We start from the raw sequence: 27,475 nt of genomic DNA on the forward strand, positions 1-27,475 counted from the left end.
GTGACGTTCATCTAACGAGCTAGATCTGAAGACATCACAAAGTCCAGTGATGTGTCGTCCTGGACACAACAAGCACTTGATAGGCGTCGGATCCAGTGAGCCTCCAGTGTGTCCGCTACGTAGTTCAGTTGCCGGCCTGGGGGCGCCTGCTGATGACAGGAAGGTCCTGACTCTACCATTAGCGGGTTGTGTTTGCGGGCGACGCTGGCTCCGCGTCTCTTCCTGGGTCGCCAGCATCGCCACGGGGCCCGAGGCGATTCTTGCTTCTCTTGCAAGAAATGTGACAAATTCATCGAACGATGGGTAACACGGTTCTTGGTCAGGCTCTGGCTCGTAGATTTTCTTGTCCACGATCCTTTTCCACTTATCGACGATGTACCTCGGCAGCTTCTTCAAGATCATTGCATTCTCTTCTGCTTCGCCTAGCGTTCTCATGCCTGGCACGACATCAGCAGTAGCAGAACACCCATCTAGAAAGTCAGCCAGCTGTTGCAGGGCCTTGGTGTCGCCCGGTTTGATCACAGGCCAGTCCCTCAGTCTTTTCTTGTAGCTTGTGACGGTAATGAAGCTGTTCCCATATCGCTCGATGAGGCGTGCCTTCGCTCGGTCATACGCGTCGTTGGTCCTGAGGCACAGCAGTCCGTGTATCGCACTCCTCGCTTCTCCGGCCGTGTAACGAGACATGTAGTTCAGCCGTTCAACTGGAGACTCGGTCTTGCTTTCAATGAAGGACTCAAACGACTTTAACCAAAGCGGAAAGTCTTCAACGTTGCCCTTGAAAACGTCTGGCTCCAGCTTAGGGAGATCACTTCTTTTGTTCTGAGCTGACAACAGCGTTGACAGACCCGTCAGCAGTTGTTCTTGAGATGTCATCTCAGCGTTTCCTTGCGGATCACCGACTGCGTCCAACGGAACTCTTGTTGAGCGACTGATACCGAGGCCAGCTGTGTCGATGGTTGGACCTTCAGTTTCTTGATAGTTTCTCAGTGTTGCGGCTTCATGCATAGCAGCAGGAGCTTGCTGATGTTCGACACACATGCGAGGTCTTGCTCCTGTTTCCATAACAAACATCTCTTCTTCTTCCTCTGCAATCCGGTTTGCAGCTTCCCTCTGTGCTGCACTGACTTCGATTTGTGTCTTCAGCCGAAGCTCTTCTTCTTTCCATTCGAGTTCCTGTCTCATTTGGTCCAGTTTCCTCCTACTCTGGAGAGCAGCCATCTTCGCTTCCGCTTCAGCTCGCTGACGCTCATCCTGAAGGCGGGTTTCGAGCAGCTTAGCACGAAACGAGCTTGCAGTGCTCTTTCGAGACGCAGCGCTTTTGTTGTCATCATCGCGTTCAATCCTGAGGTCGGTTTGAGGCGTCTCTTGCGTCACACCCTGTCCTCCAACTGCACCAGGTGCAGCACTTGAATACGGGCGGCAGAGAAGCCCTCTTGGATCTTGTTGTCTTAGAAGACCAAGAATCACTTTCATTTCTTCCAGTTGCTGGCCATGTTTCTTGTCATGTTGGAGTCTGTCTTCAGGATCCAGCAGTTCTTGGAGTTCCTGTTCAATCTGTAGGAACTCCTGATGGCAAAGCATCCATTTGTCCAGAAGTTCCTGACTGATATCGTCTGCTATTTCCATACCATCTTCAGTCAGTATGCGCACTGCCAGCTTGTTAAGCTCCTTGCAGTATCTGTTATATGCCTGTGTCTTGATACCACATTGGTATTCTCTGCCAGCTTCAGTCATCTTCTTTCCTCTTGTTGGTCGTGACCCTTCACATACAGTTGTCTTCTTCTCTTGCACTTGAACCTTCTGTTGATCCATCTTGTCTTCAATTCTCCTCTTCAGTGATACCAATGACAAGGATGGGACATTACATTGGACAGAAGGTAAGTATGTTCAACTTGTGTTCATTGAGTGACTGGAAAAGGAAGCAGCAAACGAACTTTTACTGTAACCGCGTTTCGTCAACTACCATCAATAGAGAAGGACAGTTAGGATTGCCCCAGTGATGTATTGCAGCAGTAGTCCATTCATTTGTCACGTAAAAGCTGCAACAAACACGCACAGATCACGCACCGTCAGTCACATGAAGCTCATGCAGTGCTCATGCACGATTCATGCACGACAGCCCTGCGCAAGAAGCTATGCGGACAAGACAATCGAGCAAGCATTCTAGCGATTCGTTTGACAGTGCATTATTCACAAGCAATCATTCACATTTTGTACTGTCTGGCGTCTGCTGAACATTCTGTTGTGATCAGTGTCAATTCAAAGTAGTGGCCAGCTCATTAGAAAACAAATGACTCCATAGCGTAGCCACAGTTGACCGTAGACATTTAACACATAAACGTATGGATACGTACTTCGTTTGCAAGATGAAGGAGTTCAATGGTCCAGAATACGCCTGTCATCAATGAACAATTACTTTAGCACGTTTGCACTGTAAGAGAAGGCAAAACATGTGTGAGCAAACCCGGCAGCCACGATTGCAACACAAAGCAAACGTCCCAACATCCCATGCAGTGCAAATTCCGCAGGCAGACATGCACAGGTAAGTGTTGCACATTCGCATGCCCTAAGCAATAAACTGAACTGGCACCTCCTATTCCTTCAATTCCCCCTCTCGGCGGTAACACATATCTTCCCATTGAGAATAGAATACCCGACTTTGACTCAGATAGCGAGGCCGTAAGTCTATGCATGTCGCTCCCCTGTGAGTGATATGCCTGCCAACGTGACTCTCGCACTTACTTTAGGTATTGGGAACAGGGTATGGGTTGCAGTTGCCTAATGAGAATTTGTCACGGGACGGGAAGGGAACATTGCTGCTGAAATATTTGCCTTATTTTGTTGGGTTACGTTATTTGAAGTCGGTCGTGCTAATTATGGGTTTCTGATTGGATGACGGGCTGGTGAGATATTTGCCCTTATCATCAGTATGTTCCTTTGAAGGCGTCCACAGTTCGAGCGAACATTCAAGTGATCGGTTTAGGAACGGGTGAGAGAAGTGAGCGGAAGGGAAGAGATTGCGCACAATATTAAACGAAATCTTTTAATTGACGTTCAACTGCGAAGAAGTAACCACACATGCTAGTCCCCGATCGAGTAGCTCCGGCCGTGCAGAGGTCCTTTGAATTATGTCATTGACGACAGTTTAACTATCAGCAGCAGACAGATAGGGCTTAGGGCACCTATAGCGCTGATAGAAGAGGATGAGTGTGTAGCCGAAGAAGGCTAACCGTTTGGTCGCCGGTGCTGTCCCAAAACCCGTGGCTATACGGAGACGATGCAGGCAGCCCGGACGGACCTAGTTACCCAGCCCGGTTTTTAAAGGATAGGTTAGGTCCACTATCTCTCCATCGATTGGAAGCGCAGGATGACATTCGAAAAAGCGACGAGGTAGTTGGGAGACGGTTAGGACCCCTGGCGTCCCATCGAGGAGACGAATGCCGCCGGATGAGTAATGCCCCGCGAGGAAACGTATGATGCCGAGGGACAGGGGTAACGCTATATACCGAGCATGTGAGTCGGGTGATCGCTGTAAGACGGTGCTGGCCACACCGCTGTTAGTCGATTTACCACGGCCGTGCAGAGGTCTTTTCGATTAGGTCTGTGACGACAGTTTAACTACCAGCAGCAGAAGATAAGGCTTCGGGCACTTATAGCGCTGGTAGTCGATGATGTGCAACTGCCAGCAGCGGACAGATAGGGCTTCGGGCACCTATGGCGCTGGTAGTTGAGGACGCAAGCGTAGCCGACGAAGGCTAACCCGTTTCGGTTGCTGGGCTGGCCCGAAAACCGCGGCTATACGGAGACGACGTAGGCAGCCCGGACGGACCTTAGTAACCCAGCCCAGCTGTAAAATTTAGATTAGTCCCCGCGGAAAACCCTGACTTAGGAGCGTCCTGCGAGCCCTGGTCTAGGGACTGCGGTCCGGAGACATTTAGTTGTTTTGTGTGTAGGCATTTGGTATAGTCATGGACCCGCTGCAGGTCACATAGCTCAAGGAGGGAGTGCTGAAGCATGGTGGTTGTTGTATTATTCCTTTACCGAAAGACAGTCTAGTCTGAATTGTATGCAATGGTCGTCTGACTTACAGAAGTCGTGAAGGGGAAGCGTAACTCGACTAAGGCAATGTCACATTTGGAAGTCAGTGATTTATCAGATACCTCGAATTGAGCTTATATCTCGAATGCGTTCGTTTTTTTTTTAATTATTTCGCGATTGTTTGACCAGTCTGAACTTGGGTACCACTGGGGGATTGTAGGTAAACGGGGAAGGGAAAGGTTCGCCACCTGCGATATTTTATTATGCATGGAAGGATGAATGAATGGCCGTGTGAGAGGAGAGTCAATGGGGAGAGCGTGAATGCGTTATATACAGTGGGAGGGAGGCGCCCTCAACTCAGGGGATGACTTGAAGAACAATATAAGTACAGATGAGATTTCGTTGAATAAAACAGAAGGGAGCGTAGGCAGAGAGAAACATCAGGCAACCTTTTAATACCCCATTGTGAATGCCCACCAACCCTGTGACCTATGCCGCTGTAGTAGTGCGTAGCAGTCAATGTGCCCGCCAGTGAATGACCAGCCTCGCACAAACACTGATCAGTAGCCCGACACCCTGCTACACAATTTGGCGCCCAACGTGGGGGATGGCCATACCCTGGGGGCATGAAGTTGCAGGCTGGCATGCATAGCCGAACCGATGAAGTCGTGTCGTAGAAAATCACCGGAGAACAGTTTCAGAGGAGTTTCAGGCATGACATGTGTGTATCCCGCGGCATGCGGATGCTCACAGCTCTTTCAGGTCTGAAGATGTTGAAGGATCGAACATTTGTTGTCCAGGAAGATGTTGAGAACCTTAAAATTAGAAAAAAAGGGGCATTTTGCAACGGCATGAGAATCGATGGTGGCTGCTTTCGCTCGTGAATGTAGTATATAGATATGTGGTATGAACTGCTACTGGACGTCTGAAGATGTTGAAGGATTGAGCATGTGTCCAGGAAAATGTTGAACTTTGACATGAGGTGTTTAAAGGCAGTTTTACAGCGGTGTGAGAAAGGAGGTCGGTTTGCTTACGTCATTGAAGTATCGGTTCTATTCTTTTGATGGCCGGCTGAGGTTGTTGAGTGGACTAATAATTTACTTGTTATAAATGAATGAAGTTTTGAAAGAGGCTAGATGTTCCGTCAAAGGAGAGCAAGAGAAAAACAAGAACTCGAGGAAGAAGGAAGAAATTGTTGAAACCACTACCTGGGTGTGACGGAGATGCATTGAAGACGCGGAACGACCTCTGGCTGTCGGAGACGGGTCGCTGGTCAATCCAGTGGCCCGCTGACGTTGGCCACGGAGCCGAAGCTGACATGGTTCGGCTCTGACAACGGGAGACCCGTCGGACTACATCACCTCAAACCAATACTGGAAGGAGATCGGAGGAAGGAGAAAACACAAGACGAGATCAATAGGGGGAAGGTAATGCAGCAGAGCGACGTCGGAGAGCTGCACCGTCATCGGCAGTCTTCGTTCCGGTACACCCCTCCCCGTTTATTCGTTTACAGGTACGGACCGGGCGGTCACTAACCGGCAGGAGAAATTCGGAGCTGGTGGCCGTGCCGGCCGAAGGAGAGGAAAGGGAAGCCGGTGCCGGTCAGCTCTGACGGCGGTGCCGGGCCCTCTCTCCGAGCAAGCCGCAGAGTTGGCACGCTCGCCAGACGCCAACTGGAGACGAAGGAACACCAGGCGCCGAGGCGCAGCCGGGGCCGGACTGGCCAGGGTGGCCCGGCACAACTTCTCGTGATGACCGGAGGGGAAAGCCTCCGTCGGGCAGAGTGAAACAGGACTGCTCCATGGTGTGGTCCGGTGGTGGGACTTCCACCATGGGCTTCATTTGTAACCGGACTTGACGTGAACATTATTTTGCGGTGCCTAAATGGCTAGGCATTGAGCTGGTTAAGTGCTAGTGGGCGAGTTTTCACTGTTTCATTGAAGGCTTCGGATTCTTAATCAGGGACCGCGGATTCAAATTTTTGTAGGGTGTGCAAGATGTGGCGATTGGGCCCCCCACCCATGTCGGGGCCCCTTCCAAAAAGCCAACGCCTTGACTGCTCTGGTAGGTTTCTAAGGGTCACCGTATCGATTTGGGTCCGAGCTAGTGAGGGTCATCAGAAGCTTCCTTTAGTCCTGCGACTTTAGAGGGTGGTGTGAGATCCTAAAAAAAGTGAGGGCACTCAGAGGCTCGCATAGGGCTCTTCCTCAAAGGTCAGCCTTGGCCGAATGGCGTTCCTCAAACTAGCGTAGGGCGCTGATATTATTGTGTGGGGCTCTCGAGTATTGGCATGGGGACCTCAACTATCAGCTCGGGGCCCTCAGAAGCCGGCAAGGGCTCCGCTGCGGCATGCATTAGCCATCCGATCTCAGAGGCCGATGTGAGATCCTATATGGGAGCTGAGTACACTTAAAAAACCTGCGTAGGACCCTCAGAGACCAGCTTTGACCACTGACCAGACGTCGTTCGTGGACGCCCTTAGAAACTGACTTGGGGGCCGCCTCATCGGCCGGCCCTCTCACATCAGCCTGGGGATCTCAGGAATCGGCCTGGGGTCCTAGAGAGCCGGTTAGGGCCCTCGGAAAGTGGCATGGTACCCTGAGATAGCTATATGGGCCCTCGGGTAACGGCTTGGGGCCATCGATCATCGGCCTGAGGCCCCCGGGCATTGGCCAAAGGCACTTGGATATCGGTCTGGGGCCCCTCAAGAGCCGGTGAGGGCCTTCAGAAACTGGAGTGGGGCCCTGAGATAACTGTGTGGGCTTTCACGTACCGATGCGGGGCCCTCAGGCATCGGCCCCAAGAGGAGGTTAAGGGGGGCAGGGGGCAGGGCTCTCAAGAGCCGGTTAGGGCCCTCAGAAACTGGCGTGGATCCCTGAGCTAGCCATGTACAGGGTGCGGAAAAAGTTCTGTCATATCTCCGCATTTCCACAAACAAATGCAACCTGAGCAGCTATATTTAATAAAACCACCAAACACTGGTTTGCCACATCTTACCACATGCTTTCACTCCCCCCTCACTCAATATAACCCCCCTCAGCGGTGATGACCTTCTCCACACAGGGGTTAAAAGACTGGCATGTCTTGAAGATGTAGGCGGGGTCCATCGCCTCCCACGTCTTCACGATGTGCGCCTCGAGAGCCTCCACATTAGGATGGGACACTCCCTGGACCTCCTCCTGCAATACGCTCCAGATGCCGTAGTCGAGGGAGTTCAGGTCGGATGACTGAGGAGGCCACATCTCCCTGCGCCAGAAATGGGCCTCCCCCGAGCTCTTCCGTCAGCTTCTGCTGGGTGGAACTTGCAGTGTGCGCGGGCGCTCCGTCCTGCTGGAGCACAAAATTGCCGAGTGGGTAGGTCTTCAGGATCCATGGGATGACGTCATTGTTCAGCAGACGTTCGTACACCACCGCTTATCGGTCAGACGTTCGTACACCACCCTCTTCACCTTCTCATTAGCATCAATGAAGAGCATCGGGCACTTCTTGCCGTCCGAACCCACCACGCCGAGCACCATCACCTTGTGTGGATGTTTATTCACCTGATTGAATCGAACCATCGGATCGACAGTCTCCCCCTTGGTCTCCCCTGCTCGTATTTTGGCTTTAATGCGCATGACTGTTCGCCAGGTGACTCCACATTTTGCCGTAACCTGCTTATCGGTCATGCCCGATTTGGCCGCCGCGCGCAGGCACCCAGCGACGAGGCGTCGTTTAGCCTGCCTTTTCATGACTGACCGTGAATGGCTGGTAGTTTTTGCCCTCCGGCCAGGTGGCTAGGTCACCGAAGGTCACGCCTGCGGCTATTCGCTGCCCAGAACTCAACCGCAGCGCTCGTAGGCGAGATTAGCATGCATATGACAGAACTTTTTCCGAACCCTGTAGGTACTCAAATACTGCCTGGGGCCTCGAGACATGGACTTGGGGCCCTCGGGCATCGGCCTGGGGCCCTCAAGAGCCGGTGGGAGCGCCCAAAAATGTTGTGGGCCCTGAGATAGCCTCTGAGATAACACTGGTACCTGTTTAGGCCTTCAGGCACCGGTACGGGGCCATCAGGCTCGGGCTGGGGCCCTCGAGCGTCGGCTTGGGACACTCAAGCGCCAGTGAGGGCCCTCAGCACCCCGCATGGGCCCCCACAACGAACTGTGGGTGTGCAAAAAAGGTGTTTGCACATCCTCGGGATTTTCAGGGTGTGCAATTGCACACCCTGCCCCCCGGAATCCGCGGTCCCTGTTCTTAATGTTCAGGAACAAATTGTATGATTACGGGCGCAAATGTGTGTGTCGTTTTGAATGTCTGTGTGTAACGCGTATGTATTTTGTGTAGCTCCAGGTCTCTAGGTTCATCCAGGACAGCAGGTAATCAGGAATCAAGTGTTTTAGGGAAAGGTGCCCAGACCAATGTCCTTTCTTTCGTCAAGTTCCTTGATCCTTCACCTTTGTACAGATTCAGCCACCGTCAATCTCACCGAGCAGCCAGCTTCATCCAGCAGCCAGCACAATGTGGGAACCAGCGCCGTCGAGAGGCTATCGAAGCGCAGCAGCAAGCATCATTCAGCTGCCAGCGTTGCAAGACCACTGGCCTGTCGTGCCCCTCGGCGAATCAACATCCCTTAGTCGCGAGGGCGCGACTAAAAAAAAGAGGCCAATAAAATGTAACGCTGACGCGCTACATTTTAAACGAGTATTTCCAACATTCTCTCATGGCGACGACGGCGTGTGCACCGGGGTTTGGACGCCGGCGCTGGCGTCACCGCACCGCCGCGCCGGCAAACAGCCCCGGGCCACGCCGGACCAAAAGGGTACGGCCGGGGCGAGAGGGGACCCGGCCGTCAAAACAACCCGGGCGCAGAGGCGGAGGAAGGAGGAGAAGGAGGAGACCACGCGAAGACCAGGACGAACACCAGTACCTGAAGACGCCTCTGTCAGCCATGAGCAGCTGCACTGGGGAGCCGAGGGAGAACGAGGCCAGGGGGAGAGAAGAGGACAGTCGGGAGTTGGAGTCTGGCCTGAGAGCTGACCATCGACGGCAGGACGTCGGCTGGGCCGGACGGCCCGTGTGGCCGGACGGCCCTGCAATACAGGAGGAGGGCTCACCAGCAGCGGTAGGCCATCGGCGGGGCCCGGCCGGCCCTGCCGGCCGCACGGCCCGTCAACCGGGCGGCGCTGAAAGAAGAGTCGGGGTGTGCAACCCAGCAGCGACGGAGGAGACCAGGGCGGCCGACCACCTTGGACCGTCAGCCATGTCAGCAGCAGCAGCCGCTGGCCACCTGCAGCCTCACCATCAGCTCAGGCAAGGTTTGGCCAGGATCTGGTCGGGCGCTGGGCTGCTAACCTTCTATCCTTTTGCCCAGCTCCGACCCACTGATGTTTCTCTCTGATCTTACATGAATAGAAAATTCCTTCCTATTTTGGTCTGGGTACAGTTAGGATATTGATTTAGGATGATTGACACGTTAAACTAAAGGGGGGGGGGGGGAGAACACTCAACGGAAAGCGCGCGATTTAATGTCAGATTTGTTTTGATTGTTAACTCTCATTGATTTTTAGTAAGGATTTGGGGACGATATATAGGATCTTGTGCGTCAAGGAGAGAAAGATTGGAACTATTTAGTGATGAAACTGTCATGGCTTTTCAAGAGGATTGCAGTTTTATTTTTAACAATACTGTCCTGGATTTAACGTAGGGAATTAAACTTTTGTCTGTCCTGGTTTCTTTCAATTGTAAATACATAGCGTAGTAAAATGTAAACACATTTTTGATGAGGATGTGTTGATGACGGATCAATATGACGGGAAACCCAGGAATGTCACGGGGAAGCCGCGAGTGCGACAGCGAAACACGGATCTGACACTGCTTATTTAGGTGGTATCTTTGCACTGTTTTATTAACCCTCGCATGTGTAGGGGGGGGGGGGGTCGGATGGGTTCCGGACAAAAAGTCAAATGCTAAAAGGTAAAAGGATGATTAGTCAACAGACATTACGTCAAAAGCAAGAAGTCAAAAATCTTAAAAGTCAACAGGTAAAAGGTCAACAAAGAGGGAAGTCAAAAGACAAAAAGTCAAAACGGACTAAAAGTCAAAAGATAAAAAGTGAAATTGCCAAAAAGTCAACGAACAAAAAGTCAACTAGCATAGAAGTCAAAAGACAAAAAGTCAAATGGACATAAGGTCAAAAGACAAAAAGTAAAAACGGCAAAAAGTCAAATTGCCAAAAAGTAAAAAGGACAAAAGTCGAAAGACAAAAAGTGAACAGGACATAAAGTCAAAATCCAAAAAACCAAAAGGACAGAAAGTCAAAAGGACAAAAAGTCAAAAAACAACAAGTCAACCGGGCATGAAGTCAACATAAAAAGTCAAAAGGACAAAAAGTCAAAATCCAAAAAGTCAAAAGGGACAATAGGTTAAAAGGACATAAAGTCAAAATCAAAAAGTCAAAAGGTCAAAAAGTCAAAAAGACATATCGTCAAAGTTCAAAACGTCAAAAGGACAAAAAGTCAAAAGGTCAAAAAGTCAAAAGGACAAAAAGTGAAGAGGACTAAAGTCAAAAGACGAAAAGTCAAAAACTCAAAACTCCATCAGAGCCAGACACGGCCCGCCCCGTTCACTGATCTCATCTGCCTGCCCTGTATAACGCGACCACTGCCACCGGGCACCGACCGCAGGCCACCCACGTCAGGAGCAAACAGCGAAAACCTGAACGGCTCGAACCAGGGCTCGAGCCGCGTTTTCACTATCGGTCGGCCTTGGAGAGGGTCGCTCTTCCACTGAGCTACTGGGGCGGGCATCTTTAACCTCGGAGTAGTTTCTACGTTTTTATGCTTCCCGTGTGTACATTAACCCTCGCCCTGGCAGGGGGGGGTGTTGATGCAACCCCCCCCCCTAAGGTTTTTCGAAGATAGCGTAAAAACGGCGGCGCGCAGCGCCGCCAAATTTGGCACAGCCTATGGGCCAACCTTTTTACAATGACCTGAAAATTTCAAGTCCGGGTGACGTTGGGTCAGGTCACCAGGTCAGAAAAACCGGTACAAGGTCATGGTTAAATTTCAATTTTCTTTTTGCACCTGTCCAACTCACAGTTTTGGACTGATTTCCTTCAAACTTTCAGGATGTGCTAAGTTCACCGAGTTGTATAACATATAGTTCGGGTTTTTTGAGGTCACTGACCTGAGGTCAATTAGAGGTCATTACGTCGTAATGTTAAGCCTATGGGAAAATACTAAATTCGGAAAATACTAGAGATATCCGCTTCGTTCTATCACTTTTGTGCTTTGAAACCATAGTAATTAACAGCAGGTCACTTGGTGCTCCTTTGTTTGGTGTACTTATCCATGGGTCAGGTCAAATGAGGTCAACTGAGGTCAAATGACGTTTTTGCCGATAACTTGGCACATAATGACGCTAGAGCTTCAAAAATGGCGTCATTGTGTTCCTGGTGATCAGCCGAATCGAATGATATGCGATATGATGCAATTTGGTTAACTTGAACTTAGTTAATTAATTTAAGTTTACTTGAAAATTAAGAAAAACTTAAAGTATACTTAAGCAAGCAAAAAAGTACATCATTCGACGCGCCTTGACGTGCTGAGTTCACTGGTGCCTTTCTTTTTCTCTATCTTAATTAGATCAAAAGTTATATGCGAAAAACTTTTGACCTGTTTTTAGCAAAATTTTTACATTTATACCCCCTCAAAACCCCCCTAAATATTGATCTAGAGCAACCAAATTTGCACAGGAGCGAGAACTCCAGGGGGCCCACCTACCGGCCAAATTTGGTGTTTCTAGGTGCCATAGGAGCCAATCGCGAGGGGGGTCGCATCAACCCCCCCCCCCTGCCAGGCCGTGTTATGAAAAATGCCCTGCCAGGACGAGGGTTAAAAAATCAATGACCTATATATTTTACTTTACTATACTGTCGATGCCATTGCTGCCATAAAAATTAATGAAATAAGCAAATCAATAAATAAAAATTAGAAAACGTTATATACAGAGATTAACACACAAAACCATGTATTATTAAAACACATTTTGCCGATAACAGTGTCGGGCGAACAATGACACGAACAGAACAGTAGGCACGTAGTCTTTGGGAGCTGCTCCCAGTGCCTCGCGTTGGCACAACAAAAGTTTTAATCTTGGCTGCGATGAAGTGCATCATGCACTTTTTTAACGGAATGCATTGACAACGGCAATGCCCATATCAGAATCGGGGTGCAAGCGCATGTACTGTATCACAACTTCGATGAAAACACCCACGCTTATCACTCTGCAGTCTGCACCACGCTGCCACTCAGCTTACATTGTGTAGTTGTGAGCGACAGCCCGCAGAAACTCAAGTGTTGTCAAGTGCCCTCCGTCCCTTCGGTCCACCAGCCTCGTCAGCCTCTCGGCCAGCTTGGCCCACTGGGGCTTTTGGTTGCGCGGGAGCGCCCCGGCCACCACCCGGTCAATCTCACCCCGCCAGTGGTCCTCCTCCTGACGCAGCCGTTGCAGGAGGCGGTAGATGTTGGGACTCGCACAGTCCACCACACCCCTAAACCTCCTGTGCCAGCCTTCGATGTTGTTCGTCGTTCTTGCCAGTCCCGCCGCCGTTCTATCGTGCTGATTCCATAGTTCCGGCTTGAATGTTGCTCGACGCCCCTCATCAGCATCTCCGACGTATGTGGCGTTGAAGTATGCTGTCAATGGTAGAGTTTCTGGTGGTAGGATCCCCAGCAGGAACATGAAACTGTCCGGGACTTCAGCGGCCGGCAGGAATGCGAGCGCAGGGATGGTGCGGACCTGAAGGTAAGACAATGTTCAGAAGCACGAATGCACTAACTTGTCTTGCGGCCTCATTTTACATTCACTTTGCTGACATTTATGTTTTTTTACCATAGTAAACAAGATACTGATAGTTCTAAAAAAAAAACTACCATGTGGAGCAGTAATGTTAACGTTTTCATAACGAATTCAATGTCAGGTTAAAACCAGATCGATTAAGCTGACGATCAGGATAAATTTAGCTAAAATAGACTTCGCATGAGAAATCACGAGACGAGCAAAAATAAGCCTAATGACGTCATTTTCTATCATAACTGTGCACATGGAATTTTATTTAGATTTATCAATGTCAATCAATGTCAACGTCATATGCATTGCAAAATCATTTTAACCCTCGCCGGCACAGGGGGGTGATGCAACCCCCCTAAGGTTTTTCGCAAATAATTCGCGTAAAAAGCGGCCGATCGCAACGAAACTTTAAGTACCCTCGCATTGATCAATTTTACACCTACCCTGAAAATTTCATGACCCTGACCCAAATGACCTTTGACCTGTGACCTACTTTCCGAGACCATGTTTGGCCGGAATCGCGACTCGGCGTATGTCGGCTCGCATTAGCCGCGCGTTTGCAAGCTTTTCGTGGTTTAAAAACGTTCAAACATGTGATTTGATGTTGCTCCCATGCATTAGAGTGGATGTCAAGGTCACCTGAAGGTCAGGTCAGGTCATTGACCTTTGGTGACCTCGGCTCACTTTTTCCAGTTTTATATGTTTTTAAGCTAGTTTTTGGAGCTGATTTCGAATTTAGCAACCATTTGAACGTTTATGAAGTAGTTTTGGTGGCTTCGTAACATGTTACGAAGCTGTTAGGGGCGGTTGGCACGTATTACGAATACCCGTCACGACCCCTACCGGTTGACCTGACCTGACCTGACCCGACCTGATCTAAATGCTTAAAGACATCATCTCTGATCAAAAACAACACGATATTCGTGATCAGCACCACGGAAAACCTCATAGCAGCCACACTTTACGACATTCTAACAGGTCCCGATTTTCCCGATTTTCGGGTCATTGACCTGACCTGGAAGGTCACCCGATGACCTAGGACCTTAAAATTGGATGTCATAGGCTTCCTCTCGTGACGGGCAACACGCTCGTTTTTTTTCCGCGAAGCTCTAAATGAGGTAATGCACAAATAAATCTGAGAATCTGAGAATCTAGCTCGATCAGGGGTCAAACGCGAGGGGGGTCATACCAACCCCCCCCCCCTTGTGCCGTCGAAGGACGCAAAATGGCCTGTGCCGGTGAGGGTTAATGAAGAAAACGAGCGAGGTGAGGGGGTGTGTTGAGAGATCATGAACAAAGTTGATGTCAGAAAGCTAAAATGAAGGTATCCCACCATAAGAGCGAAGTCAGCATCTGTTGCGTACAGACGTGCGAGGCCGAGCTCTTGTGTCTTGCGCCACACCGCCTGGCTGAAGTGAAAAAAGCATAGCGACCGTTCCTTTTCGGGGAACACTTCTTCAAACGCCTGCAGCGCCGCCATCTCCAAATCTGTGATGACCGTTCCTGTCAGGTCAGTGCCGGGGTATCTCAGCAGAAGCCTCTCGCGGAGCGCCAGAAACATCCTCACGTATGTGTTACGGGACTTGTTCGGCAGCAGCGCGTACGCGCAGGGAACGATCCTGTCGTGGACTGTGGCATGTACTGTGTATAGCTGCGTGAAGATACCAGGAGCCACCTGAAACGTGCCATCTGCTCCCCAGTGGGGGGACTGCGATAGGTTACGGAGACCCCAGTCACTAGCAAAAATGAGCATGCGTGGTCCTGGTTCGTCTCTGCTGTCGTAGATCAAAAAGTTCTCTGGCGGGCATCCTGGTCGTCCAATCGTGAAGCAATCGTCTTCTCTCAGCTCCAACTCATCTGCCGTCAGAGGCTGGGCAGGAGTACCGTGCGCTTGGGTGCGATAGCGCCTGACGTTTCGCCTGCTGTCAGCTGCCTTCGGCATGTCTGTACGTGCTGCGCGACTCATGCCCATCTCAGCCTCGACACATATAACTGAAATAGGCTCAACTGTTTCCATTGCACGCTTCTTCATCTCAGCCCTCGCCTTTGCCCGTTCTATGATAGAAGGATTTGGCGCATGTGAGTGGCTTTTTGTTGGGGTGACCACGCCGTTTTCCACCACCGCTCTTCCCTTGCAGCTTTTCGACGTTTTCTGGCTGCACTTCATGTAAATCGTGTCACCCCTGGCGCTATCTTGCGTGTAGAAGTATCCCTCATGGCTGATTCTTCTCTTCTTCGTACCCTCTATGACCTCCATCTCAGGACGCGACGGATGACAGAGAACTGCAACAAAACGGAACACCATTTATTATTATAACGTAAGGATGTATTATTAATTCTGTAAAAAGTTTTCATAAAAAAAAATCTGACCTCGTGTGACATTGGGTGAGCTCAATGCCAATGGTAGGCAGGTTAACCCTATTCCTGGCGGGGGGGGGCCTCAGGAGCCCCCCCTGAGGTTTTTTGGTTATTTCTCCCAAACGCGTTGAGCTAGGAAGCTCAAATTTTCTGACTTTTCCTAAAAGGCTTCTACGCAACATGTCTGAAAATTTTGAGTTGATCTGACCTCAGGTCAGGTCACCAGAGGCGGTTTGGTGACCCTACCTCAGAAAAGTTTGCAATCACGCCAGAGCTAGAGTTTTTGACCGATCAATTTCTTCTCTTCAGGCTTTAGTTAGGGTACCAGCATGTGCAATTTGTATATCTCGGAATTTTGATATCGGTGACCTAAGGTCAGGTCAGTTTCGCGACCTCCCCATTATAAGTCAATGGGGGAAAAATCAACTCCCTGTTTTTACCACTAAAACGGGTCGGAATGGCCCCATATACCATACATGACTTCATATACGATCAACCTTCACTACCTTGAGGTCTGTTTTGCTGTTGGGCAGCTGTGAGGTCATGTGACGTCATCAAAGGTCACCAAAGGTTTTTGGCCAATAACTCCGTACAGGAACAAGATACAGACGCGTGGATGGTCTCATTGTGTTCAGCTCGTCAAGACGCATCGAATGATATACATGATGACCTCGAGGTCACGTGACCTGAGGTCAACCTTTGACCTTGACCTTTCGAGGTCAACATATATATATCAATTGATGCGGATTGACGAGAGGATCACGATGATGCCCTTAGTTTGTTCCTATCTTGACTAATTCGAAAGTTATTCGAGAAAAACTCCATATCTAGCGCCGCCATTTTGACTTTTTCGACCCCTGTGACGTCATCTTTGACCTGACCTGAAAATGACCTTTGTAAAAATTGTAGACCTTGTCCATGCGTATCCGATGCCGTTTACCGCTTGTCGCTATCTTGCTTCGTTCTCGAGATCTCAGGGGGGGGGGCCGAATCGGCCCCCCCCCCGCCAGTTTCTTGTCCCGGCGGAGCCCGCCAGGAATAGGGTTAAGTTTGTAGGTCATGAAGCGCAAATGGGTCTTAATTATAGATTTTGACTCGCTCCTGTGGGAGGACACGGGAATGCGGGGTCGGGGACTCCCCGGGCCGGCGCCTGAGCGAGCAGGTGGCCGACGACGGCGGGGTTTCCCCTGCCCGGCTCGCGGCCGACTGCGCCGGTCACGCGGCGCCGGGGCGGCAGCTGGCCGACTGCGCCGCGAATCCCACCAACCGGCCGCCGATTAGCATCAAGGAAGGGCAGTGCGGGCCGCGGAGTGGTGACAGGGAACGACTATGAATTAGACGTTAGAACAGGTAGGCGCTACTTAAGCGAGCGAACGAATAAATAGAGAAAAGAATAGATAATAGGCAAGCGCCACAAATTTAAACGCACGAGCGCACCTCCGAAACGGAAGAAAATTAAAATGTACATATCTAATTTATTTATTTATTTATTTATTTTTCGGTTCACCCGACAACCACAAACAAGTGGGCATTACGACGGGAACTTGCAAAAGCACAGATAACGCAGCCTCGCACCGCTCGCACATATCATACAAGATTGTTAACATTTGCAATTCAGTCCCACGCACAAGGGGGAAAAGCTCAAAAAATTGAGCGCTCAAAAAATTGAGCGGGCCCCATTATGAAGGAATAGGCGAAACGATGGTATTTTACAATGCCTTTAGCGTCACACTACGGCAAATATCGTATCCAAATAAGGTATCAATGGCAAGAGAGAGCAACAAGGTTTCTTCTCGAACACTCGCCGTGATAATTTATATCGGTGTTTTTGGAAAGAAGATGCCCTAAAGACGCTCAACTTTTTGAGCGCCACTAGTCGTTCGGGACCGCGATACTCAATAAATTGAGCGCCACGACAGACGACAGTCAGCTGGCGCTCAAAAAATTGAGTGCCGGCCAGCATCTACACTCAATTTTTTGAGCGTTCTCCGCGACAGGTGAAGCCGGTACTGGCTGCCATTTTTGATGTTATGTTTGTTGAAATACGTTAAACTGAGTTGAAACAGAAATGCAGGAAGTTGAATGCTACGTGGTACCTAAACTTTTCACAAACCCATTGCCACGGTTACAACTTACAAGGCCTGAGGCCATCGGCCGCAAACAAACAAAAATACTATACAATGTGGGTTAGATTCACAAACATCATCAAGTGTGGAACACAGAGACGAGCAAAACAACATCACATTATCGCATGCCAGCCCGACCACATTGGAACCGGGTCCGGGTGACCTGCGACCGGAACCTGCGTCTTGCCAGCATACATCACAAAAGCAGGAGGCAGTGTCGTATTGCTTTGATCCAAAATATGCCATATAACAAATGATATAAACGACCTAAGCTCGGACTAAGCTTATCATTATCAAATCCTTAACATGTAAAAGACGAATGGAAACATCGAGTCTCAGACCAGCAGTAGCAACGATCACAGTAGCAACATCACAAAGAACACGCGGCATTATCAGACAGCCGTTTTGTTATCGGGCTACAGGCGGCGACGGCGTGGTTGCAGACCAGCTGCGAGGTAGCGGCGTGCGGGCAAAAGGCGCGGGCACACCTCCATGTGGCCGTGCGGACAGTGCGCGGTCGGCGTCGCATAGTGGGCGGCATCGGGCTGTCCCGGGCCGTCGAAGCCGCACAGGCTGTCGGCGCATGTGGGCGCGCGCGGTCACCACGGCCAGCTGCTCACCGCCAGCACAGACTGCGCAGCGTCGCCGCTCCGCCGGCCAGAACACGCAGACAACCCTTCTTGCAGTCGCACAACACGTCGCCAAACTCATTCACCTGCTCCACCATGTTGTTGATGTCACCGAGTCGTTCGAGTTGTGGCTCGTGCCGTCGAGCATGACCTGCCCGATCGGACACGGGTCAGCGGCTTCTGCGCCAGCGAAGTCTTCATCTTAGTGACGTCTTGCTGATCTCCACAAAGGCTGAGCAGATGACCTTACCCACAGAGACGGCCGACGTCTTCGCCAGCGACCGCTTGGTTGTGCAGACCTGCCAGAAAAAGAAAAGCTGTTTGGTGATCTCAAACGATTTTTTTCTTTATGCAGTGGAACAAAACGGAAAATATGTCATACAACAGGAACTAAAAAAAGATGCAGCCTAGGTCGTCTAAGAAATGGGTGCAACACTAGGGTTACCCGCGTGCTCCGCAACGCCAAGGGGGGATTTTTTGACCCGTGGGTATTGGGTTGGTCTGTGTCGATTTGGTTGGTAGATATCCATTTCGTTCGATTGCTTTTTGACGGCCAAGCATTTTGTAATAAAACAAAAAGATACATCGCATCGAGGTGCCCGTGTCGTATTATCATGCGTTCTACTTTAGAATGATTCGAAAACTGGCGTGAAGTCTTTTGAGGGCCATCGATGAATTTCGCTAAAAATGACAATGTAATGGTTTGGAACATTTACATTTTTAAGGAAACTGTTGCTAATCATGCGAAAATGAAGAGTGAATATTGGACAGAATTGAATGCTCTATCCAATGGTACCATACTCAATTGCCAAAGGTATCAGGTTATGCAGCAAACCCCGTGTGATTAATAAAGTGGCACAAAATTGACAAACACCATTTTCTCCTGTGATTTGCACCACCTTGATTTGGATCAATCAGCTTTTCACAATTTTTATATGAGAGGCGGTACCTTTCTCTTGCAAATAGGCGTTGATTCAACTCGCTCCATTTAACGGTCACCTAAAAATAAAATTAATTCCAAAATCCCTCAAAAACCGCATTTTTCAAATAAAAGTGCCCTCTCCGGTGCACGTGGCGCGTGCTATCCTCTGCATTGCACACCATTCAATAGCCCGTTCAATTCTGTACACGATGCTGTTTTCCCCGTGCCGGTCGGACCCCTGGTCACCAAGATATTGCACGGGAACTGGACCCGTGTTTGCCAAAATTAGCCGTTTTCGCCCGATTTCGCACGCCGATTTATACATGTAAAGTCTATGACGCGAATTTGCACTTTTTGAGCACGCGCCACGCGCTCCCTATCAATCCGATCGAGCTGAGACCCCTCAAAGGCACGTCGCGCATCCTTGATCTATAAGTTGTGCAAATTTCACCGGGCTAGGTGCAACGGTCTGGCCTGTAGTCCACGCAAAGCACGACCAAGTCGGGACCTCGGTAACGGACAGACGCACCCTCCTCAAATAGTAATATAGATTGATAAAATTCTTCATTGAATGAATTCTGCAAATGCTTTTGATAAAATGTGTGGTGATTTTAAGGAGACCACTTTACTATAAAATTGCTCAGGATTCCCTATCTGGACCTGTCAAAAAAAATCCTGACTGCACACCAACAATGAGCATTAAATCCAAAACCTCTACCCGGTACCTAGGGATAATTAAATTCTGATTCAGGAAAATATTTCACATCATACAAATAAAAACCTTTACTATATTGAAACTGAAAATGTGATGCTGATCCAGTGACCTAAGGGTCTCAAAGTATAATAATGAATTAATCGATTATAAATTTGGTGGTGACTGCCGACTGGCGTCTGGCGGCCTAGACCTTGAGGCTTGAAAGTGGCCTTCCTTTTCCGTTGACTCCGATCCTCCAGATGGAATGATATAAAGGATCATTTTTATCTTATTTCATATGAGCGAGCCAGTCAGCAAAGTGGCTATCCTGTTTCAGCATTCACCCACACAATAGTTGACTGTCAGTCTGTCATGCTGTCAGTGTTGTGAAGTAGGTAATGAAGGAGTTGAGTTTTGTTGATTATAAATTGTGATGTGATGTAAAGGACTGGAAAATGAATGTGAAAACTATGGAAACATTTTGGCAGAGTATTGTCACTTACTATCAGGACATATGGATAGAGAATACATTCAAATTAATAAGAAATACCAAATATCAAGGTACTCAATCACTGATAGCAGTGGACTATCATATGTTTTAATGTCATTTATAGACATAGACATAGACATAGACGTGTATTGAAGCCATCCACGATACACTCGTGGCTATTACGGCCGCTCGTACAGGGCTAAAACTCTGCATGGGAGACATAACATAAAATAACGTGATAAATACGCTCAAAGCCCGTACACACAAACAAACATACACATGCACTCATACAGACTCATGGCCGCTGTCTAAGTCACCTCGCCTCCCCGTAGGTGGGATTGGAGGTGCCGACCAAATAGGTGGGCCGGTAGACGCGTCAGTTCTGACGGGAGCTGGTTGTAGGCGAGGGGCGCCCGGCAGCAGAACCGGCGCTGCCCCATCGCTGACCGCGATCGTGGGACTGACAGATTGCGGTCCTGTCTGGTGGATCGCTGCCGCGTCTGCGATACCTGCACCAGCTGGGCAGCCAGGGTTTCTGGCTCGCCTGATCGCCGCACCTTGTGCAGCAGGCACAGAGAGTGATACTGAGCAAGCTGCTCAGCGCTGAGCCAGCCCAAGTTATCCAGCAGGTCCGATACATGGTCGTACTTTTTGCGGCCGAATGGCTTATATGAAAGTTAAGACTGAAACTACCTTTTACCTCATCATAACTAATGAAAAATTGTGTGAAGAAAACATTCACAGCCTCTTTGAAGCACTTAGACCACTAAAAAACAAAAATTTTCACGTAAATATGTTGTGTCTCCTTCCTTCAAAACATCATATCGGATGGCGCCACTTTCGTCGACAGTTACTTATCTGCACGCAAATCGAGGAAAACGTGAATTGACTGACGTTTATGTGTTTCCAAATTTAAAATCACAGCATATTCAAACTTTTCAGTGTACCTTTTAACATCTAAGTACAACTAAAACGATAAAAACTTACCCTCAACACAAGGACGACGACAACCACGCGACCGGAGACGTCGCGACGAAATAAACAAACGGCGCCGCCAAATGAAAAATATTCTCCGATATGGGTAATGTGAAATTGAATCGCAATCATTTTGGGTAGTATGAAAAATGCTCTTTCCAACAGAACCCTAGTAAAAAACGTGAATTGACAAAAATTAACTTTTATTTCGACATAAATATTGGCCTGTTTTTAAGTCATCCTGGTATGCCGTAAGATTTCGACCTATAAATTGGTGTTCCCCCAATCATTGAAGCTTGAGCAGTGAAAAATATGAAAGCCTAATCTGTTTTGCATCATTAGTGATTCTCCTAGGGTGTTGCCATTTCTCCCTAGGTGTTGCGAGTTGCTTTTGCAAAACGTGTTCCTGAAACGGCTCAATTTTTTGAGCCCTCAGCATTACGCCTATGGGAGCCTCTGACGTCACACGCTCAATATTTTGAGCGCTCAATAATTTGAGCTTTTCCCCCTTGTGCGTGGGACTGAATTCACACTTATGCACAACTTCACAATAGGTATACACATTCGAATAAGACGCATCGCCGTGCTACATTCCTAACCGCTTAATTCGCCAGCATCCGCTTTACTTTTAAGGTATTTGCTAAACTCGGCGATAGAGCATTGTGGAGGTAACCCATTCCATATCTTACAACCGTGATACGATAAGGATGCTTTTTTGTATTCGGTTTTAGGGATGGCAAGGTCCAAATTGCCACATTGCCTCGTCATTCGCTCAGATCGTTTCATTTTAAAAAGCGATGAAATAGCATTTGGAGCTTCGGAAGAGGCGGAAACGTCACAGGTTTTAAGTGCCAATACTAATACATTGTGGCACTTATTTGCAAATTGTTGTAGGCAATTGGCTGTGGAGAGTGGAGTAGCAGATTAAATATCCGAGATATAACACTGAAATAAAAATATCGCTATTTTTAAAAAGTCGCCGTGACGTCACAAGCAAGTTATTCGCGATTATCTTGGCTTCTAGATGTCCGACCGACAGGGGACAGACATCAAATCCATCCCAATTTGTATGGCCAATCCAATTTAGCCATGCGATAAATACTTAAACGATTAGAGTTCGTTTTTTTTTAGTTTGCCCCTCACTGTAACGTCTTTTTGAACACAGCACGAGAATTGCTAGCTGAATTACTGAGAAAACTGGTTGGCGCACATTGTATTGGAGATATGAATAATATTCTCAAAATCAGTTTTGAACACCAACGATGTAACGTTAATGTTAAACGCCGTGCAATTTGTTTATTAGTTCGGACATAATTCTTGAGAAGTCGTCTATCACTGTGGGGCTGTAGGTATGGGCAGATACGAGCTATGAGTCTGTGAAATAATAAGTAAATTTGATGAAACTGATCGCCTGTGAAATCTGGTGAAATCAATAGCCGGGTACACAACGACACAAATCGGAGCGGGCCAGCGAGGCCCGGTAGTGGGCTAACATGCGGTTCACACCACACTCCACATGCCTACCCAACGTCTCACTACACACGCCTGCGATAAATGGTTACCAGTAATTAAATGCCCTACTTCGATTTTTATGACGAATAAAAAGTCATTCAATCCAAAAAAGCCTATAATACTCACTTACAAACAATATTTCCTCAGCAGCTATGCGCCGATGTGAGCCTGCCTTTACCTGGCATCGGAGTGGGCCAGCTAAGCCACCTGCCGCGGAGATGGCCAGGCTGGCCCACTGCGAATTTCCACGGAGAAAAAAATATGCAGATGTCACGCTGATTTACTGACTCAGCACCTTTTCGCTGAATTTGTCACCTACGGTGGGCTACCGGCCTCGAAATGAGAACCTGGGCGCATGCGCGTATATCGCATCTAGGACAATTTTATTGTCAAGAGGAGGGAGATAGGTAATTATGGAACGTTTTTAAAGCTGTTTTTGTATTTTGACGGTCTGTGGCTAAGGTAGATGTTATGAATTTATGTTTTTAATGAATGTGCTGGTTCGTTTGCTTGCTGGCTGCTCTTACTTACCTACTTTCTTGCTCTTTCGTTTTGATTTTTTCCCTGCTAAATTTCTACCTGATAAGGCATTTATTACGGAGCGAGCGAAGCGAGCGGAGTCTCATACTGAATTAAGGGAAAATCCTGAGTATGAGCGGCCGGCCGGCCGGCCGGCCGTGGGGACGCTCTTCAAAAGCTAATATCTTAGGAACGAGACATCCGATTGACAAGCGGTCTTCTTTACTGAATGTCACTTGGACGTAAAAGTTCTGTGGTGTGATGGCCACCATGCGTTCTTGCCAACCACCGCACGTGGCGCGTGGTAAAGTTGGACATTTTTTAAGAACCCCCAAAATTGCAACCTCAATAACGGCACAACGGTTGGGCCGATTGAATTGAAACTCGGTACACAGTTAGGTCTCCATCAGATAATTCATCTGCATGTGTTAAGGTTGGGGTGCTACAGCACGTGCGCACGTGCAGGGGCGCTCCCAGATCTCGAGAACGGCTGGGCCGATAGCGCTCAAATTTGGTACACGGTTGGGGACCAGTTAGTAGGGTGCCGTGCAAAAGTCAGTTTGGACCCCGCTTGCACGTGCGCACGTGCAGTGTGCCGCTTCCAGATCTCGAGAACGGCTAGGCCGATTGCGCTGAAATTTGGCACATCGCTAAAGACCGGTTAGTAGGGTGCAGTGCACAAGTTAGTTGGAGGTACCCCCTCGCAATTTCGCACGTGCAAGGCCCATCCTCTCGCTCGCTCCGTTGGTCGCCCAAAAGGCGTTTTACTGGTAAATATGCAATATATTTATACTTGTCTCTAATTTCCATGTAATGCCAGTGCATGGAAATACTGGGTGCTTATATGCATTCAATAATATTGCTGCAGTTCTGTATTACCTATTGAATGAAATGAAATAGGCTGTTTATTCTATTAAAAATACATATAGGTATTTGTGTGCAGACTGTGGCGGTATTGGTAAAGCTGGCGTCTCTGTCGACGCTAGCCGGCGAATGTGTCAATTTAATTTATATTTTATACTGGGTATAATAAAACATAATCTAACCTGACCTAACCTTACCTACAAACTTACAACCTACCAACCTACATACCTACACCTTACCTACCTACCTGCCTTCCTATTGCTGACCGTGACGCCAGCGTAACCGATACCGCTGTGTCCAGCATCTTGCTCTGAAATCTGATTTAGATTAAGGAAACTGCATATCAATGTAGGAAAATGATAAAGAAGAACTTTTGTAGATTGATTATGCTGTTCTTGTTCCATCTTTCTGAACTCGCCTGTGGTTTGTGGACTCTTAAAATGCAGTAGATGCGTAAGTGTATTTCCCTTTGTTGGACATCTGTTGCAGGTTAGTTTCTGGCTTGAAAAAGTATTAAATTGTGTGTTGTCTGTATTTATATTATTATGCATCAACAAGTATTTTTGTCTTCTTCTATTCCAGGCTGGAGAGTGGTGAAGAATAATCCTTCAACAGAAATGTCTGCAAGATTGTTCAAAACATTGTTTTCTTTTTTATTTTGATTTAAGACTCTTCAATTGACATAATTACAGGAAATAGCATGTTCATTAAATGCATCAAGCCATGAGTTTGGGAAGTGAACTACTATAGAGTGATCAGTGAATGGATATGTTGGACTTTGTGCATAGTTGTGCGAAGTGGTGAAGTAACTTGGCTTGAATTTAGATTCATCCCTGCTCTCCTAATTTCTAAAAAAAAAAGTTCTTAAATTTTCTTCCCAATTGTACTGTGTCCACGTTGCAAGGATGGATTGCGAGTTGGTTGGATTAGTGGAAACATTTGCCTACAAAGTGTTGCATGTCGTTAAGCACTGCTGGCAATGCTTATGGTATGTGCTGTGTTGGACTTTGTGCATAGTTGTGCGAAGTGTTGAAGCAACTTTGCTTAAATTCAGATTCATCCCTAGTCTGCTAATTTTTCAAAAGGTTTAAGTTTCTTCAATTTTCTTCCTGTTTGTACTGTGTTCATGTTCCAAGGATGGGTTGTGAGCTGGTTGGATTAGTGGAAACATTTGCCTGCAGAGTGTTGCATGTTGTTTAGCACTAGTATTATTTGCTAGCAGTGCCTATGGTTAATTGTTGCTTGTGCAATTTCAGAAAAAATATATAGAACTTGATTAATTATATCTACATGTTTGGTGCATGTGTACATGTAAGGTGAGAAACAAGATGGAAAGGTCAGGACCCAACAGCTTACTTTTTAAGATATTCAATTAGAGCACATGGCAGTTGGAGTCACTCAGCTGAAAAGGGTTCATGAAAATCATTTGGACATGTATGCTTTCAAACCAAACTGGGGCCAGCAAAGAGCACCAGCCGACTTGCCAGGGTCAAGATCTAGCTGAGGTTGGGGGAGCAGCAACAAACTTCGCTGCTCAGATCAGGTGGTAGGTACTCTTCAATTCATTCCACGTGTTACACTGCTTAGAAATGGGGTATATTCAGAGGATAATTCTGCATTCTCCTTCATCCACCAGTAGCCAAAGGCCCGCAGTAGTCCAGGGACCTCAGTTTTCGATCCATGTTTGAGGTCCCAGCACAGCCATACGGACCCCAGTCCCTAGAAGTCACAGCCAAGCATGCTGAACGAAGATTAGAGATGCAGGTTGCCGTGTGTTAATGGTGCATTGTGAGTTTCCGTGTATAACGGGAGATTTGACGTTGTCGTGGCTTATACGACGTTCATTTATTAGTAGAATTAATGAATTGTTCGCATCTGAACGCCAAAATTTGGCCTTATAGGTATTACAGACGGCAAAACAGTTACCTCGTTATGCATCTCTAATAGGAAAGTTGCCTGATTTGGTGTATTTAGTCTGAAGTTAGTTTTACAAATAGTAGGAAATACATGCTAATGTTTTCGCTTTTTACCTTATGATTTATCAAGTAAAAATGATATTTTAGAATATGATTTCATCTGTAAACACTCGTTTGCACAATATTGATGCGTATTTTGTTTGCATTTCACTTTTATTTTGAATAATATAGGAGGAACTGAACACAACTAAGTTTAGACTAGATTTCTTCCTACTGAAACGGGCCTCGCTGGCCCTCTAGAGGGCTTAGCTGGCCCGGTCAGGTTTATGCCGTTGTGAACCCGGCTAATGTGCGCCAACCAGTTTTCTCAGTAATTCAGGTCGCAATTCTCGTGCTGTGTTCAAAAAGACGTTTACAGTGAGGGGCAAACTTAAAAAAAGAGCGAACTATAGGTAGAACACGAAAACCAGAAACCGATTCGCGAGAACGATGGGCTACGGACGAGTACTAATTAGTATTTATTTGCCACATGCCACGTAGTTAAACAAGTACCAAGCATGTATTAAGTGCTATGGCAAGTAATAAGTACTAAAGTAAGTTTCAATTGCTTGGCAAATGAATCGAAATACTTTGGCAAGTACCAAAAGTACATTAGCAAGTAACACTCACCTCACTCTCCACCACCTCTCTCCACGACCGGCCGCTCAGTCACCACACGCCTTCCTCCTGCGCGCCCGCTTAGTCGGCTGAGTACTGACCAGTGGGTCAGCCCACGCCCACCGCTGTCACTGCCGGCCGGCCGACTGAACGGCAACTGCATGACCCATGTCGCACCCACCCACCCCCACCCCACCCGCCACCGTCTCCCGTTTCCGGCCATCTTCTGTGTCTCTGCCTTGCCTGCCCCCAGAGCGGGATCTCGAAGCGTGGGAACGTTGAGCGTCTGGCCGCCGCCATTATTTCGCCGGGTGCGGCAGCGGCAGATCTATTCCATGGATTATATGCATGTTTATACTTTTTGAAATCGTCGTGTCATTCTACATCCATCAGTCTTCGTCCCATCTCGATGCGACTTTTCGTTCTCATGTTTTATCTCGTGGCGTTTACACTTTCCCCGCCCTCACCCCCTCACCCCTACGTCGAGCTCGGATCGCATTCCAATTTCCAATGCGTCTCGGCCGCCGCCGCCGCTCAGGCAGGGAATTCCCACGTCAGGCGGCCGGGCATAATTCTGCACCGTGTAACGGGAGATTCGTCGTGTTGTTTACATGCATGTGTATACTTTTTGGAATCGCCAAAGTATTCTGCATCCACCAGTTCTGATCCCATTTCGCTGTGACGTCTGGTTCTCAAGCTAAAAATCGTCACAACCCGCCCGTCACTCTCCCTGACGCCACGGCCCACGCCGTCTGTCGCCCAGCATGAGAGATATCAGTTGTCGTTTTGCTGTATCGATACGAAAGGTTCGGTTGTTTCAAATTTCCTAATTGTGTAGGGAGACGTTTCTCATCAATTGATTCCGTCACGGGTTCTATAAGCGATTTCACACTTCCCCCTGCTGGAGGAATCGAAATCGGAAATCTACCAACATAATTTCATA

The 27,475-nt window shown here is 48.2% G+C and overlaps 1 protein-coding gene and 1 long non-coding RNA gene across 3 annotated transcripts; one reads left to right on the forward strand and one right to left on the reverse strand.

Moving 5' to 3' along the window:
- Window positions 1-12,132: 12,132 nt before the first annotated feature.
- LOC122386441 lies at window positions 12,133-26,670 on the reverse strand. 2 transcript variants are annotated; one of them, XM_043375620.1, is made up of 2 exons: window positions 14,204-14,594; window positions 12,133-12,819 (listed from the first exon to the last, which is right to left on the reverse strand). In XM_043375620.1, the coding sequence occupies exons 1-2, from the start codon at window positions 14,429-14,431 to the stop codon at window positions 12,334-12,336; spliced, it is 714 nt and encodes a 237-aa protein (XP_043231555.1). In that variant the 5' UTR covers window positions 14,432-14,594; the 3' UTR covers window positions 12,133-12,333. The 2 variants fall into 2 exon arrangements, with proteins under 2 accessions (XP_043231555.1, XP_043231556.1); XM_043375621.1 differs by lacking the exon at window positions 12,133-12,819 and adding an exon at window positions 26,545-26,670 and having other exon boundaries at window positions 13,947-15,153.
- LOC122386442 lies at window positions 22,830-25,244 on the forward strand. Its single transcript, XR_006257381.1, has 2 exons — window positions 22,830-23,038; window positions 24,542-25,244. It is a non-coding gene; the product is annotated as an uncharacterized LOC122386442 (long non-coding RNA).
- Window positions 26,671-27,475: the final 805 nt, after the last annotated feature.

This window comes from Amphibalanus amphitrite, unplaced genomic scaffold (genome assembly GCF_019059575.1).
Source record: "Amphibalanus amphitrite isolate SeventyFive unplaced genomic scaffold, NRLGWU_Aamphi_draft 000251F_arrow, whole genome shotgun sequence".
NCBI classification, from domain to species: Eukaryota; Metazoa; Arthropoda; class Thecostraca; order Balanomorpha; family Balanidae; genus Amphibalanus; species Amphibalanus amphitrite.